This window comes from Indicator indicator, chromosome 12 (assembly GCF_027791375.1).
Source record: "Indicator indicator isolate 239-I01 chromosome 12, UM_Iind_1.1, whole genome shotgun sequence".
Lineage (NCBI taxonomy): Eukaryota > Metazoa > Chordata > Aves > Piciformes > Indicatoridae > Indicator > Indicator indicator.
The window spans coordinates 12,170,035-12,182,833 of NC_072021.1; the positions used below are offsets into that span (position 1 = coordinate 12,170,035).

At 42.9% G+C, this 12,799-nt stretch overlaps 1 protein-coding gene across 1 annotated transcript; it reads left to right on the forward strand.

The window, feature by feature from the left end:
* The first annotated feature begins 3,257 nt into the window (after nt 1-3,257).
* Nucleotides 3,258-10,659, forward strand: KCNV1 (potassium voltage-gated channel modifier subfamily V member 1). Its single transcript, XM_054385488.1, has 3 exons — nt 3,258-3,739; nt 5,487-6,013; nt 10,148-10,659. Exons 1-3 carry the CDS (start codon nt 3,258-3,260, stop codon nt 10,657-10,659), a joined length of 1,521 nt encoding a protein of 506 aa, XP_054241463.1.
* Nucleotides 10,660-12,799: the final 2,140 nt, after the last annotated feature.

Below are 12,799 nucleotides of genomic sequence, written 5' to 3' on the forward strand. Positions count from 1 at the left end.
TGTTTGAGCCTTTTTTACTAAGAAAACATTTTGCTCATTTTCCTGAAATGTTTCAGCTTTATTTTATTGGTACATTTGAAAATGTTTTTTTCTGAACACTTTTCTAAAAGTTCTTTTCTTTTTTTAAGGAAAACTGAAATTTACAACTAGCAGAGAGACAGAACTCAGAAGTAAAATACTGTCTCATACTCAGATCTCCTGACCAGTTGTGTTGATGTAAATTGACAATATAAAAGTTATGGACACTGTGGAAGTTTGTTGGTGACATCACTTTTCTACAGTGAGAAGCTGGAGCTTGAAGAATGCATATTAAGAGCACAAATCAAACTGAAAGCATCACCTTACACATGGCTTTCCTCTGATGCTTTGAGTTTTAGTAGGATATCATCAGTCAAAAAATTAACTTTGAACTGGCATAAATATACCTGTACACAGTCATTAGGATACACATAAAGGATGTAGGTAAACAACAGACTGAACCTGGTCTCTCAAAATCTTATAAAATGACTCAAAATGATAGGTCAGGCTACTTCAAGAACAAATCTAGAGCTTTTATGATGCTATGAATTAGATACTTACTTTAACCAGGCAAAATCAAAACTTTTTAGTCATGTTCTTAGAAACACCAGTGGATCTGGACTAAAAGATAAAGCATCTCGTCCATGAACCATGGTGATAGGAGGGCAGTGTTTTCAGATTTCCTTTGTAACAGAGAAAATATGGCTGAAAAAGTTGTTCTGGCTGATAGAAAGAATGACTACTGAAAAGAGGAGTCTGAAAAGAGGATGAGTGAGTAGTTTAACGACTGAACAATTATGGGTCTAGTACAGCCAGAAAGGCATCTTGCTGCTCTGAGGTACCTCTCATTGATGGTTTTAAGGAATTGATCTTACTGATAGTCTTAATGATGTTTTTTAATTATTACTTTCAATTAAGTGCTGGCTTAAGTGCTATCCATTAGAGGGACTGTACTCCTGAAGGGCATTCCTGTAATAAAAATGGGCTACCCTTGAAAGCTAGCTGTATAACAGCAGTTTTGATGAAAAATTAATTCAAGTTTTTGTGGTTATTCACCTATTTTTCAATGTGACTGTTTTAAACAATAAAATGTAGAATGTCTATGCAAATAAGCAATCATTTTTCTTTATGACACACGTGGAATTCAGAATTATAGACACAGACGGGGTGTCAGGAGCTCAATTAACACTTTGAGCCTGCCTCAGGAAAGGAAGCACCACAACTTCACCTTTCCCAACAGATCCTTGTCTATTTGGCTCTTTGATGATCAGTGTCAGAGACCAATGTCCCAGATGACCTCCTCCACTGCTTTACCAAAACCTTCCTAATGGCTACACGAAATATCCTCCCTTCCTGTGATTCAACTCCATTACATCCATTACTGTCCAGTGATGTCAAGGAAAACAGAACATACCCTTCATCCTTGCAAGAAGCCTTTTAAGTATCTGAAGACTGTTATAATGGCCATTCCCCTCCATCACAGCTATCCCACCTTTTCTTTTCTGCTTGGGCCATGATTTCCAAACCCCAGCCTTGCTCTTCTCCTCCAGATTCTCTCCAATTCAATTTTGCCAGCAGTCACACTGAGCAGATTTCTACACTAGCAAGTGCCGAGCAGAGGGATCATTGCAGGTGTTGCAGCACCACAATACAGTACATTTTCAGTTAGTTTTAATCAAGCCTACAGACTACTGATAGCTAAAAGACTGTTATGAGATCTCTATGAAATAAATGTTAGAAAGATACATAAGTGGATGCAGCTCTATGCAACAAATGATAGGGGATCAAAAGCTGGTGGTATGACAGACGAAGCCACGTTTTGTGTGCTACAAAATTTCTCCTCCTGGCAGGTTCCACCACAATGCAGGCAGAGTGAGAGTCAGCAGAAAACGTACATTTGCGATAGCAAATATTTTTTGTCAAAAATAATGTTTTCATGGTGAGGAGGGTGAATCTAATTCTTCTACTGCTTTATTTGAGGAGCTACGAAGTCAGCACAGACAAAGATACCAAAGATCTCCAGGGTATGTTTGAAAACAAGCTGAGTGCAGGTAAGTTACAACGGGCTCTTTCACGTACTGGTCTTTCCAATGACTGTTTCACTTGAGTGACTTCAGACTTGGCGTTCGTGGGAGAAGCAGAAGCATGGATGAATTACCTGTCTGGAAACACGTTTTGGTTTAAGTATATTGGAGGGGAGGCGGCTTCACACTCGCTCTGTGAACTCTGCTGGAGAAGTTTGATGGTCTGAATTGTTCCTGGAGCAATTCCCCGGAACGTGCGGGTGCGGCCCGACGGCAGGCAGAGGAGTCCTGCCTCGGCACCACGCCTGCCGCAGCCGGGGGCCGGAGGGGCCAGGCCCGGGGCGGTGGCTGCTGGGCCCCGCGTCAGGGTGGGCGGCAGTGTAGCCCGGCCCATGCCCGCCTCCCCAGCTCCCGTCTGTGCTCCCCTCCGACATGACTCGCCATGGACTCGGACCGACGCTGCTCAGGACTTTGGAGCCGGGCCAGCGGGCAGAGGCTCTTTGCGAGGGGACGGCGACCGCCGGTGCCCAGCCGCTGGCGGGCAGGTGAGGCGGGGCGGCGGCGCGGGGCGGCCGCGCCGAGACTGCCGATCGCGGCGGCTACCCCAGCGTCGGCGGGGGAGCAAGAGGGGCAACTTCGGCAGCGGCTCCAGGAAAACTGCGGGCGCGGGGCGGGCGGGAAAAGGTGCGCGGTGGCTGAGGACGGAGTTGTGGGGCCGGGGCGGGCGGGGGGCGAGGCCGGGCAGCGGCGCAGCCCCTCAGGATGATATCGGAGCGCGGCGGGGCGGCCCCTCGCTGCCCAGAGACCCCGCTGAAGCCGCTGTTTCCTGTTGTGTTGTCCTGGCTGGTTTCCTACGCACTAGACTCAGCGGTCGGAGAGGAGCGCTGAAGCGCAGGGGCCGTCGCGGGCAGATGGTGCCGGGCGCTTCCCGACGGTTGCCGCCGCAGACAGCAGGAGGTGAAGCCGAGCCAGGTACCACTGTTCCTTCAGCATCCTCACAAGTGTAGGCAGTGTTGGGCTCTTCAACACCCTGCCTGACCCCCGCCTCAGATGGAGGCATCGCTCGGAGGAAGTGGGGAAGTGTCCCTGGGACGGTAGCCAAAGCGAAGTGATACATTTCAAGGCTGGCCCGACCACCACCCCGGGGCAGTCTTCCCTGCAGCTTTGTTGTGTTTTCAATCCAGGAGAGTGTGGGCTGCTGCTGGCAGCTACAAGATGAAGTCGCCTCCCTGCTGCATGTCTCTTTCTTCTCAAGCATCCCTGGAGGAGCCAGGGAGTAGCACATCCCTGGGCTCGCTGGACTGCAGTGTTTTCTCCAGTGAGGAAGAGCAGGGGCCCCTGCTACAGAAGGTCATTCCCTCCTTGGACTGCTTTACTATCAACGTAGGAGGCAGCCGCTTTGTGATGTCCCAGAAAACTTTGTCTTGCTACCCTGACACCCGTCTCGGCAAACTGGCTGTAGTGGTCTCTGCAGCACGGGATGTGGCCTCTGGCCTCCTTGAGCTTTGTGATGATGCCAACCTCGTGGAGAATGAATACTTTTTTGACCGAAGCTCACAAGCATTTCACTACATCCTGAATTACTACCAGACTGGGAGACTGCATGTGATGGAGCAGCTTTGTGCACTGTCTTTCCTGCAAGAGATCCAATACTGGGGTTTGGATGAGCTCAGCATTGATTCCTGCTGCAGAGACCGGTGAGTTGTTGGACGATGCAGCATGTAGGATTGTGGGCTGAGTGAGCTCAGCATTGACTTGCATGCAGGGACATTCAGGTGAGAGATCAGCAGTTGGCGTAGGTGAGGTAGAAGAGCATCAAGGTTGGACTAGATGACTTTTAGAGGTCACTTCCAACCCAAATCTTTCTGTGACTGGGAAAAATGTGTTCAAAGCTGCATGAGTTCAGCAATGAATCCAGCTCTAGAGGTGGATGGGTGTAAAAAAAGATGAGTTTGGTGAGATCACTGTTGACCTTTCCTGAGGAACAGGTTGGTGACAGGCTCAAGACAGTGAAACCCTAGCAGGAGGAGAGTGTGGGTTGTCCTGCACTGGCTTTGGACTGGCTGAGAGCAATGCCGGAGATGGGAAGATTGTGAAAGAGATGTCCTTTCAGTAATCCAGTTTGGGATTATCCCAGTTAGAGAGATTGGGTGTGGAGTTGGGCATGGTGTGGGGAGGGTTTTAAGCCTCCCTACCCAACACTTTCCATTTTGGAGGACTTCCAGATACAAACTGGAAAGGCAGAGGAGGGGGATAGTCACCTGCCAGGCTGAGTGTGGGTGGCATGACTCCAGGAGGAGCCATGATGGGAAGCATCACACATGGATGTAGCAGCTTACAGGGAGGGGGTAGCAACAGAGGGAACATGGCTCACTGGAGACAAATTGTAACAGGCAGTTTAGGAATGAGGTGGGTTTCAGCTGAACCACCCCCAAGACATTTCTGTTAATTCTATTTGCAGCTATTTTTTTTTTTTACACCTGAATTCTCTAAGGAGCCTAACTGCTATTTATCTAAAGGGATTATGAAAAATTATTAGAAAGAAACAAACAAGTGATCCCACCCCAAACAGTTACCGAAGATATCCTACCTTAGCATGGTCCAGTTCTGCAGCTGAAAGAGTTGAATCCTAGTTTTAATCCTGTCCTTCCCTGCTAGGCATAACTGAAAGTTCCTACTTCACTGGTGGTGCGAGTTGCTACAGACCTCTTTGGCACATGCAGAAATAACTGTGTGTCAATTGAATGCAAAATTGCACAGTCTCTTTGTCTAAGGCTCCAGATTTGCTTGAGATTTGAGTCTAGAAATAAAGACACAAAAGACAAGGGGCTTTTTTTGTGTACTTTGGAAATGATTTCGTTTCATGAAATTGTTCTGTAAATAAAACAATCAACTGCATTTACAATCTGTGAGTTTTACTCGGCACAGATGCTTGTACACTTTGTGTGTGAGGACTTCATATTTAAAGAAAGATGACTTATTTTTGCCTGTATTGATCAGAACTTCATCCATGAACCACATGACTTTTATTATTCCTTCCCTTGTACTTCAGATACACGCCAACATAATAAAAATGTGATCTAATTAATAAAATTGAGGACAACTTAGGGTCTGATTGTGCCAGAATTGCTTACAAGAAAGCATTTTAGTCATGCAGCAGATCCTAGTGTAGTCAATATGATCCATATAAGTAATGTACTATCAGAATAAAATTACTCTGCACAAAGTGTCACTGATGTGAAATGGGGCAATAGAACGATCAGGTCAGTGGAAACATGATGCAGGCTTTCAATTATTAAATCTTCAACCATATTGTTGACCTCAGAATTTTCTGACCTCACTTAAGTTGTGCTTTAGTGTGTGTTCTTAATGTCTCACATGCTAGAAAGATAAACATGTGCATACTGGTATTATAAATGTCTTTGTGGGGGGGTTCCTGGGCAGGTACTTCAGGAGGAAGGAGCTGAGTGAAGCCTTGGACATCAAGAAAGATGCAGAAGAACTGGATGCCCAAGATGAAGAAGAGGACTTTTCTGGTAGCTTCTGTCCCAGTGTCAGACAGAAACTTTGGGAAGTTTTGGAAAAGCCTGGCTCCTCTGCAGCAGCCAGGACTTTTGGCACTCTGTCCATGGCTTTTGTTGTTGTGTCCATTGCCAACATGGCTTTGATTTCAGTAGAGCTAAGCTGGCTGGCACCACCACTGCTGGATGCCCTAGAGTACCTGTGCATTGCATGGTTCACCGCGGAGTTTGTTCTGAGGTTCCTCTGTGCACGGGATCGGTGTCGCTTCCTAAGGAATGTGGCAAATATCATAGACCTCCTTGCTATTTTACCTTTCTACATCACCCTGCTGGTGGAGAGTCTGTGTGGTGGAGAGAGCTCCCAAGAACTGGAGAACGTGGGGCGCATTGTCCAAGTCTTGAGATTGCTCAGAGCCCTGCGGATGTTGAAGCTGGGAAGACATTCAACAGGTATTTTCAGTCATGGCAGTGGTACTTCTCTTTTTTGCTGCCTGCAACAGTTGTGCCTTGGCACAGTCCTCCTTTTTATGTACATTTTTGCCTAATCTCTTTTACCCAATCTGTTAGCAGGAATAGCTTGTAAAAGTCTTACTTGTGGATGTTGATAATTAAGTGGCAAGGACCTTCTCTGATCAATTTTAGCGCTTCATAAAGCCAGTATATATTTGCCTAGAAGATTTAGCAAAACAGGCCCCACACTTGAATGCTGTAAGTCATCCACTACTCATTCACACTGCCTTAAGTTTACAAACGTGTATTTGAGTTCATGTTATTAGGGATGAAGCAAGGAAAGAAACAGATCATTGACCCACACTCTTTGTATTATAAAAGGCCCACTAATGATGACTTATAATTACCTGTCACAATTTGTTTTGTTAAAAAATGTATGCAAAGACATACATCATGATTTTGTCTACATCACAGATCCTGAAAACAATCACAGCAGAGAACATTTCAAGAAAACTTTAAACTGAATCTTACTAGGTTGAGGAACTCTCAGGCCCTTTTGAGCACTGATATATGTGTATTATGAGAAGCACAGCTGGAGGCTGCATACTGAGTTGGACCTAGATGCAGCACTGAGCAGCAGTGTCAGGTTCGGTCAGAGTTCAGCCGTTGGTGAGGGGCCCTTTGTGTCCAAGTGCTACCAGAAAGGTAGATGCAAGCAGGGGTAGAGTGGAATGTGAAATGCATTTCTGAGAACATTTTTGTTCACTCTGAGCAGTGAATGGATGGCATAAAAGGTAAAATTTTTCAGTAGAAATTTTCAGAGTAGGCTGGAAATGCTACTTCATGATATGTCCATGCCTGGCTATATGAAAAAATAAGAGCTCCCACCATACCCTTTCCATGCCAAGACGTTATCATGGCATATTCAAAGTAAGTTAAGTTCCCACTTAAATCAGTGCTGAATGTGGTGCTGAATTTGACAGGAAAATGTTCAGCTAACACACTTGGAGCTTTGAAAAACCACATCCTAGTGGTAAACCATGGTGTCTGTCCTTCAATATTTGCCTGTTCTGAAGACAGTGATGATCGTTCTTACATAGCACTCAGTGTACCCTTCCAGGATTTCCTGCCATGAAGCAGCAATGGCTTGATTCCTTTCCAGTTCCTAGAGAGCCTTCTGCACCCTCTTTGTGAACTGAACACAGTTCAGCAGATATCACAGGGTGCTTGCAGCAGCAGCATGTGCCTCTTTGTTCCCACTAATGGGCAGTGAACCTGCCTACCAATGGCAGAGAGTAACTTTAATGCTCCTAAGCATAAACACAGTGGTTTGAGAAGGATCTTAATGTTATTTGCCTACCCTAGATTATGCCTACATTGATGCATAACTGTCTCTTAGAAAGCAGGGAAAGAAAACTTGTAATGATCCAGTCTGTCAATGAATTTGTTTTGCTTCATTATAATATTTGTAGGATTTAGTGAAGCTTTATTGCAAGACAGGCTGCTACCCACTTTTGATGGTAGCTGTAATTTGAATGCATTCCTCTCTAATTGCATTTTGAAAATAAGAAAAAAATTTGAACTCATTAAGGTACTTTTGTTCTGAATAATCAAACAGTGATCCAAAAGTAGGCCAATTCTAAAGTTTCCTGTCTATCACATAGTACTGTTACAGAACAGAAGCAGTAAACTGTTCTGTGTTCTTTCTATCAACTTGAAACCAGATATTTCAGATGTTTCTATAATAACTGTTAACTTCAGGTTTGTTAACTTTTAGGAATGGTCTACACTTTTCTGTCTTTTTTATTCATAAATTCATTAAAATATTACCAGTGTTTATATCACAATATTAAGTGCCAATAATATGGAGTTCAGCACTTCCATGCAAGACAGAAGTGAATGACATAACTTATATAAATATCTAGTCTCCCAATCTGGAAGTGAGCTATAACCTTTCTACTGGAACCAAAGTACTAATTTCATACAAGAAGCAAGATATGTATCTATTTACACCATCCAGAGCAGCATTACCATCCTTGTGCTTGCTTCTTTCATGGGTCAGTTGGTGACCGCTTCAGCCGAGAGCACTAAATCATATCTAATCTAAATGTTGAAAGTCACTGTTTGATTTTCTGTCAGAGGAGGTAGTGCTACTAAGATGAAATGTAGTCCAAATCAAATTAGAAACATACACTAGCAGTTCAGAAGCCCTGTTTGTCACTACTGGAGGTATGTAGCAGAAAAAAAGCTTTTGTGGCTCTGTACACAAGCTTAACCACAGCTTCTGATATAAAATGAACCCCCTAAATACCATAAACAGAGACCATCATCTCTGCACATACCTAGGCAGCTCTGATAGATCTCAGTGTTTAGGGGTGGCTCTCACAGCTCTTCTGTTCTCTTGCCTTGGGTCTAGCAGCTTAAAGTCCCAGTATTTGAGAGAATGTTACAGCATATGTCAGGATGTGATGCCTCTAGAGACATGAAAAAGTGAACTTCTTCAGCAATTTTAGTGCCAAAAAGTTAGAATTACTTAAATGCTGTGTGTGAACCGAAGCTCCTGAACGTCATCTTTTATTGGCAAGTCTATTTGGTCAAGAGAGAGATGGAACTTGACCTGTGTGACAGAAATACCCTTCCTCCTGCTGAACCCAGGAGTGAGGCTGCTCATCTGCCCTATGCCAGCTCTGTTACAGCACCTCAGCTTCTGCCAGCACAAGTAACCAAGCTGTTAAAGCTCCTGGCAAAGATTTCTCATAGGAAGTCATAACATTTGCTGAGGTGTCTCATAGTTATAGTAATATAAAGTTGGTAGAAAAAATACTGAGAAAGGAAACATTCCCTGCAAACCCTAGTGTGTACTTTTACAGTTTACTGTACATAAACAAAAAAAATATTAAAACCCAGTAGATCTGAAGGAGAAAAGAAAGTGAAAAGCAAGAAGAAATTTTAACTTCTTGCAGTTTCAGATTGAGGAGAGGAAAGAAAAGCAAATCTGTGTTTATTATGCTGTGGAGCATATGAAGTCTGTAAGCAGAGGCAGAGCTCCAATAGGCTATTTTGCAAACACTATTTTAGTTACAAGTGTACCCTGTAAAGAGTAATTCATAAGCACTGCATTGTGGTTTTCTCATGTATAAAAGAAAACAACATATTTTCAAAGGAGATTTTTGTATTAAAACCAAATCCAAAGTCACTTGTGATTCAGAAGATCATTTTGGTTTCCTTCGTATCTTAGCTGAGTTGATACCCTGTTGTCTTCCTTTCTTGTTTTGTGTGTGCAGAATTTATCTGTTGCACTATTATTGGATTTCCTTTTCTGCTTGCTTTGTTGAGCAGTCTATCCCTGAGTTACAGAGAGTGGTCAGCTGCACACCAGCTCACTGTGCAGTTTGTGGGCAATAGGACTGATGCATCAGTGAATTAACAGAATACCATATTTCTGGGAGGCTTAGCTATCACCGATTTTGGCACCAGTGCTGCTGGAATACTATATCTGTTTTGATGACTACAGATAAAGATATTGATAGATTTTGAGGGGAATGAGGGGAAAGGGGGCTGGAAGAAAGGCTATAAAAGAATTGAGAACTATAAAAGGATATCAAACAGTCCTTAGCAAAAAAGAAAAGTTACTGACTGAGTGAACTGGACTCTAAGCACACACCTGGGAACACAGATTTGGTGAGAGGGGGTCTCTTGGTCCAAGCAGAAAATATGACAATGTCTAGAAAAGATGAGCTTGGCACATTCAGATTCAAAGTAGAGAGCAGATGTTTTTAACTGGTTATTTAGGCAGATCATTAAAAACTATGATAGATCTGTTACAGACAGTCACTAAATCAAGATTGGTTAGTTCTTCTAAATTACATGCATAATGTAGTTCAGATGATAAGTAATGAGGAGAATTTCTGTGCCCTTCATTAAGGAAGTGGACACTGATTCAGTCCAGTATTTTTATCTATTTCTCTAAGTCACACTTTCCCAGTAGCGTTGAGAGCAGCACCCCTTTTTCTTATGGTATGTTCACTAGCAAAGGAAAACATTAGGCAGTCAGCTGTTAGGCAAGAGATGTTTTGCCAAGTCCTGAGGACAGCTACGTGAATCAACCTGCTGATGGCGTCTCTTCTCTTTCAGGCTTGCGGTCTCTTGGGATGACTATTGCACAGTGCTACGAGGAGGTTGGCCTTCTCCTGCTTTTCCTCTCTGTAGGAATCTCTATATTTTCCACTGTGGAGTACTTTGTTGAGCAAGGCGTGCCAGGCACAACTTTCACGAGTGTACCTGGTGCTTGGTGGTGGGCAACAACTTCCATGACAACTGTTGGTTACGGTGACATTAGACCAGACACTACCATTGGTAAGGTAGTGGCCTTTATGTGTATACTGTCAGGAATACTGGTTTTGGCTTTGCCTATAGCTATAATAAATGACCGCTTTTCTGCCTGCTACTTTACACTGAAGATAAAAGAAGCTGCTCTCCGGCAACGTGAAGCTTTAAAGAAACTCACCAAGAACTCCTCCAGCGATTCCAATATCAACGTCAACTTGCGAGACATTTATGCGCGCAGTGTCATGGACATGCTGCGGCTAAAAGGCAGAGACAGGGCAAGTACAAGGAGCAGTGGAGCAGATGAGTTTTGGTTTTGACTTTGGAGTTATTTAGCCTTGTATAGCAAATAGACAACTTCCAAAATGTGGTATTAAGCATCGCTATTTTTATTATTTGCCACAGTGTGTTTGCTCTTCCAGATGGAGTTTACTTTCTTGGACAGACTGAGATAAGTACTTTAAACAAAAGGTGGAATTCATGATAGGGATTTTCTCAAGGAGCCCTGAAACCTGTTCCGGAACTGAATAGTGATGGGTGAGATGGGAAATAATGGATCCATCAAAGTAAAACAATGACACAAACCCTTGTCCATGAGTCTTATGTCTTTGCTAATATATAATAATAAAGTCATAGTGAAAACTGCCTGTGTCTTTTGAATGTTAAAGATCTATGAGATTCATATTCAAATATGAATATCCCCATCTTCTACTCCATTTGCATGAGAAAAAGGAGTTCACATTATTAGAAAAATCCTTCATTAAAATGTCCTGTTCCAAAGGAAAAATGAGCACTTGTTGGACTGGGTGTTTAGTCTAATGTAGTAATCAAAGATAAAATAAAGGTATTTTCAATCAAGTTTCCCACCATTTACCTCTCTAGTGGCCTAATATTATTCTTAGCAAATAAAACTTTTCTTTAATATAATTCCAGTGTCCTAGACTATGACATTGACATGTACATGCATACAACTTGGTAGGTTAAATTGGAAAATCACAAACCTTTCTCATTTCATGTTTCTTTCAGGCAATATAAATACAATCTTTATATACATTTGATATTAACATACTGAAAAGAAACATCTGTTAACAGTAGAGTATCTAATTTTATAAGGTATTTATGTGCAGAAGGTTTAAACTCCCTTTGAAGATACATGAATGGGTGAAATAACCTGCTTGTGATAAGCACTGAGTAACACTTGTTTTGGAACAGCAATTTGTTTTCCTCCCCTTCTCTATCAATGCTGATGTAAACATAACACAGCAAGCAAAGTTTTCAAAGGCTCCGACCTTGATGCAAACAGTAGCATTTCAGCATGAAACTTTCCAATTTGTTAGCTGGCATCAGTCAGCATTTGGAGTTGTGACCAATGCAGCACATGGAGCTGTCACCAAGGTCAGAAGGAAGCCAAGAAAAAAACAGGAGACCAGAAGAGTGTTTCTTGCTCTATGAGAAACTGTCTATGTGTCAAATCTGTAGGTCAGTGTAGTTGCTGTGTTGGACAGTGGTAGACAGCAGCTGTGTTACCAGTGCTCCCCTCTACCCTGTCAATCCATCACACAACTCCTGTTGATCTCCAGGAGAGAAAATTAATACTGCAGGGGAATGTTTGATGCAGCCCACTCCAGCATACCATTTCATAGCTCCTCAGAGCAGGAAGTCTCTCAGGCTGCACAAATTGTGCAGGCTGTTTCTCATTCAAAAGTCATTCTAATTACAGAAAATTAGGAAGAAGCATTCATTGTGGGAAAACTATTTTGTAATATCTTTTGTGCTTTCTTGTACAGCATCTGATTTCTGTTTAGGAAAGGAAATGCAGTTAGATGGCTGATTGATTGTCTTTAGGGAAAGGCTGCTTTTATTGCATCCTGTGTTTTTTATGAAGGACTGAAAAGAACAAGAGAAATGTTCTGGGACGTATCAGTTCATTCACTCCTTTCAGCAGTGCTGGAGAAAAAGTTTCCTAGAAATGCCCATGGGAAAATGTGTCAGTAGTTTCTTTGGCTTCTATTTGCAGACCACCTGATTTAAATGCAAAGTCTCTCAAAAACTGTCAATCATGTTGTTTATGAAGCAAGGTTATCTATCACATTGTGGGGCTGAGACTAGCAAATTGCTTAATTGTTTTGCAGATGAAGGCAAATTCTGCTTTCAGCTCTTACAGACAGAAGGACCAGAGCACTCATACCCAGCAACAAAAAATACAGGACATTACAACTCTAAGACATGAAGGTACACCATGTACTTACTACTGCAGGTTTGAAAAATAGCTCACTCACCGCTAAGGCATCAAATTAAGGATGTTACTGTGCTATCCTTAGAATCGCTCTGAAGAAAAGAGGCTAGCTCTTGTCTTCACACCTGTTCTGCCAATTCTATCCCACAGCAGACTTGGAAGAAAGCATCACATGTTCAACCATCAGTAACACTGGCTGAAAAAACAGCATTTTAGCATAAAAC

Excerpts from the sequence above, each read along its gene's own strand:
- KCNV1 (XM_054385488.1), top strand. The coding sequence starts at position 3,258 with ATGAAGTCGCCTCCCTGCTGCATGTCTCTTTCTTCTCAAGCATCCCTG. Across the intron at positions 3,740-5,486 it reads GATTCCTGCTGCAGAGACCG|GTACTTCAGGAGGAAGGAGC; the intron begins GTGAGTTGTTGG and ends GTTCCTGGGCAG. Across the intron at positions 6,014-10,147 it reads GCTGGGAAGACATTCAACAG|GCTTGCGGTCTCTTGGGATG; the intron begins GTATTTTCAGTC and ends CTTCTCTTTCAG.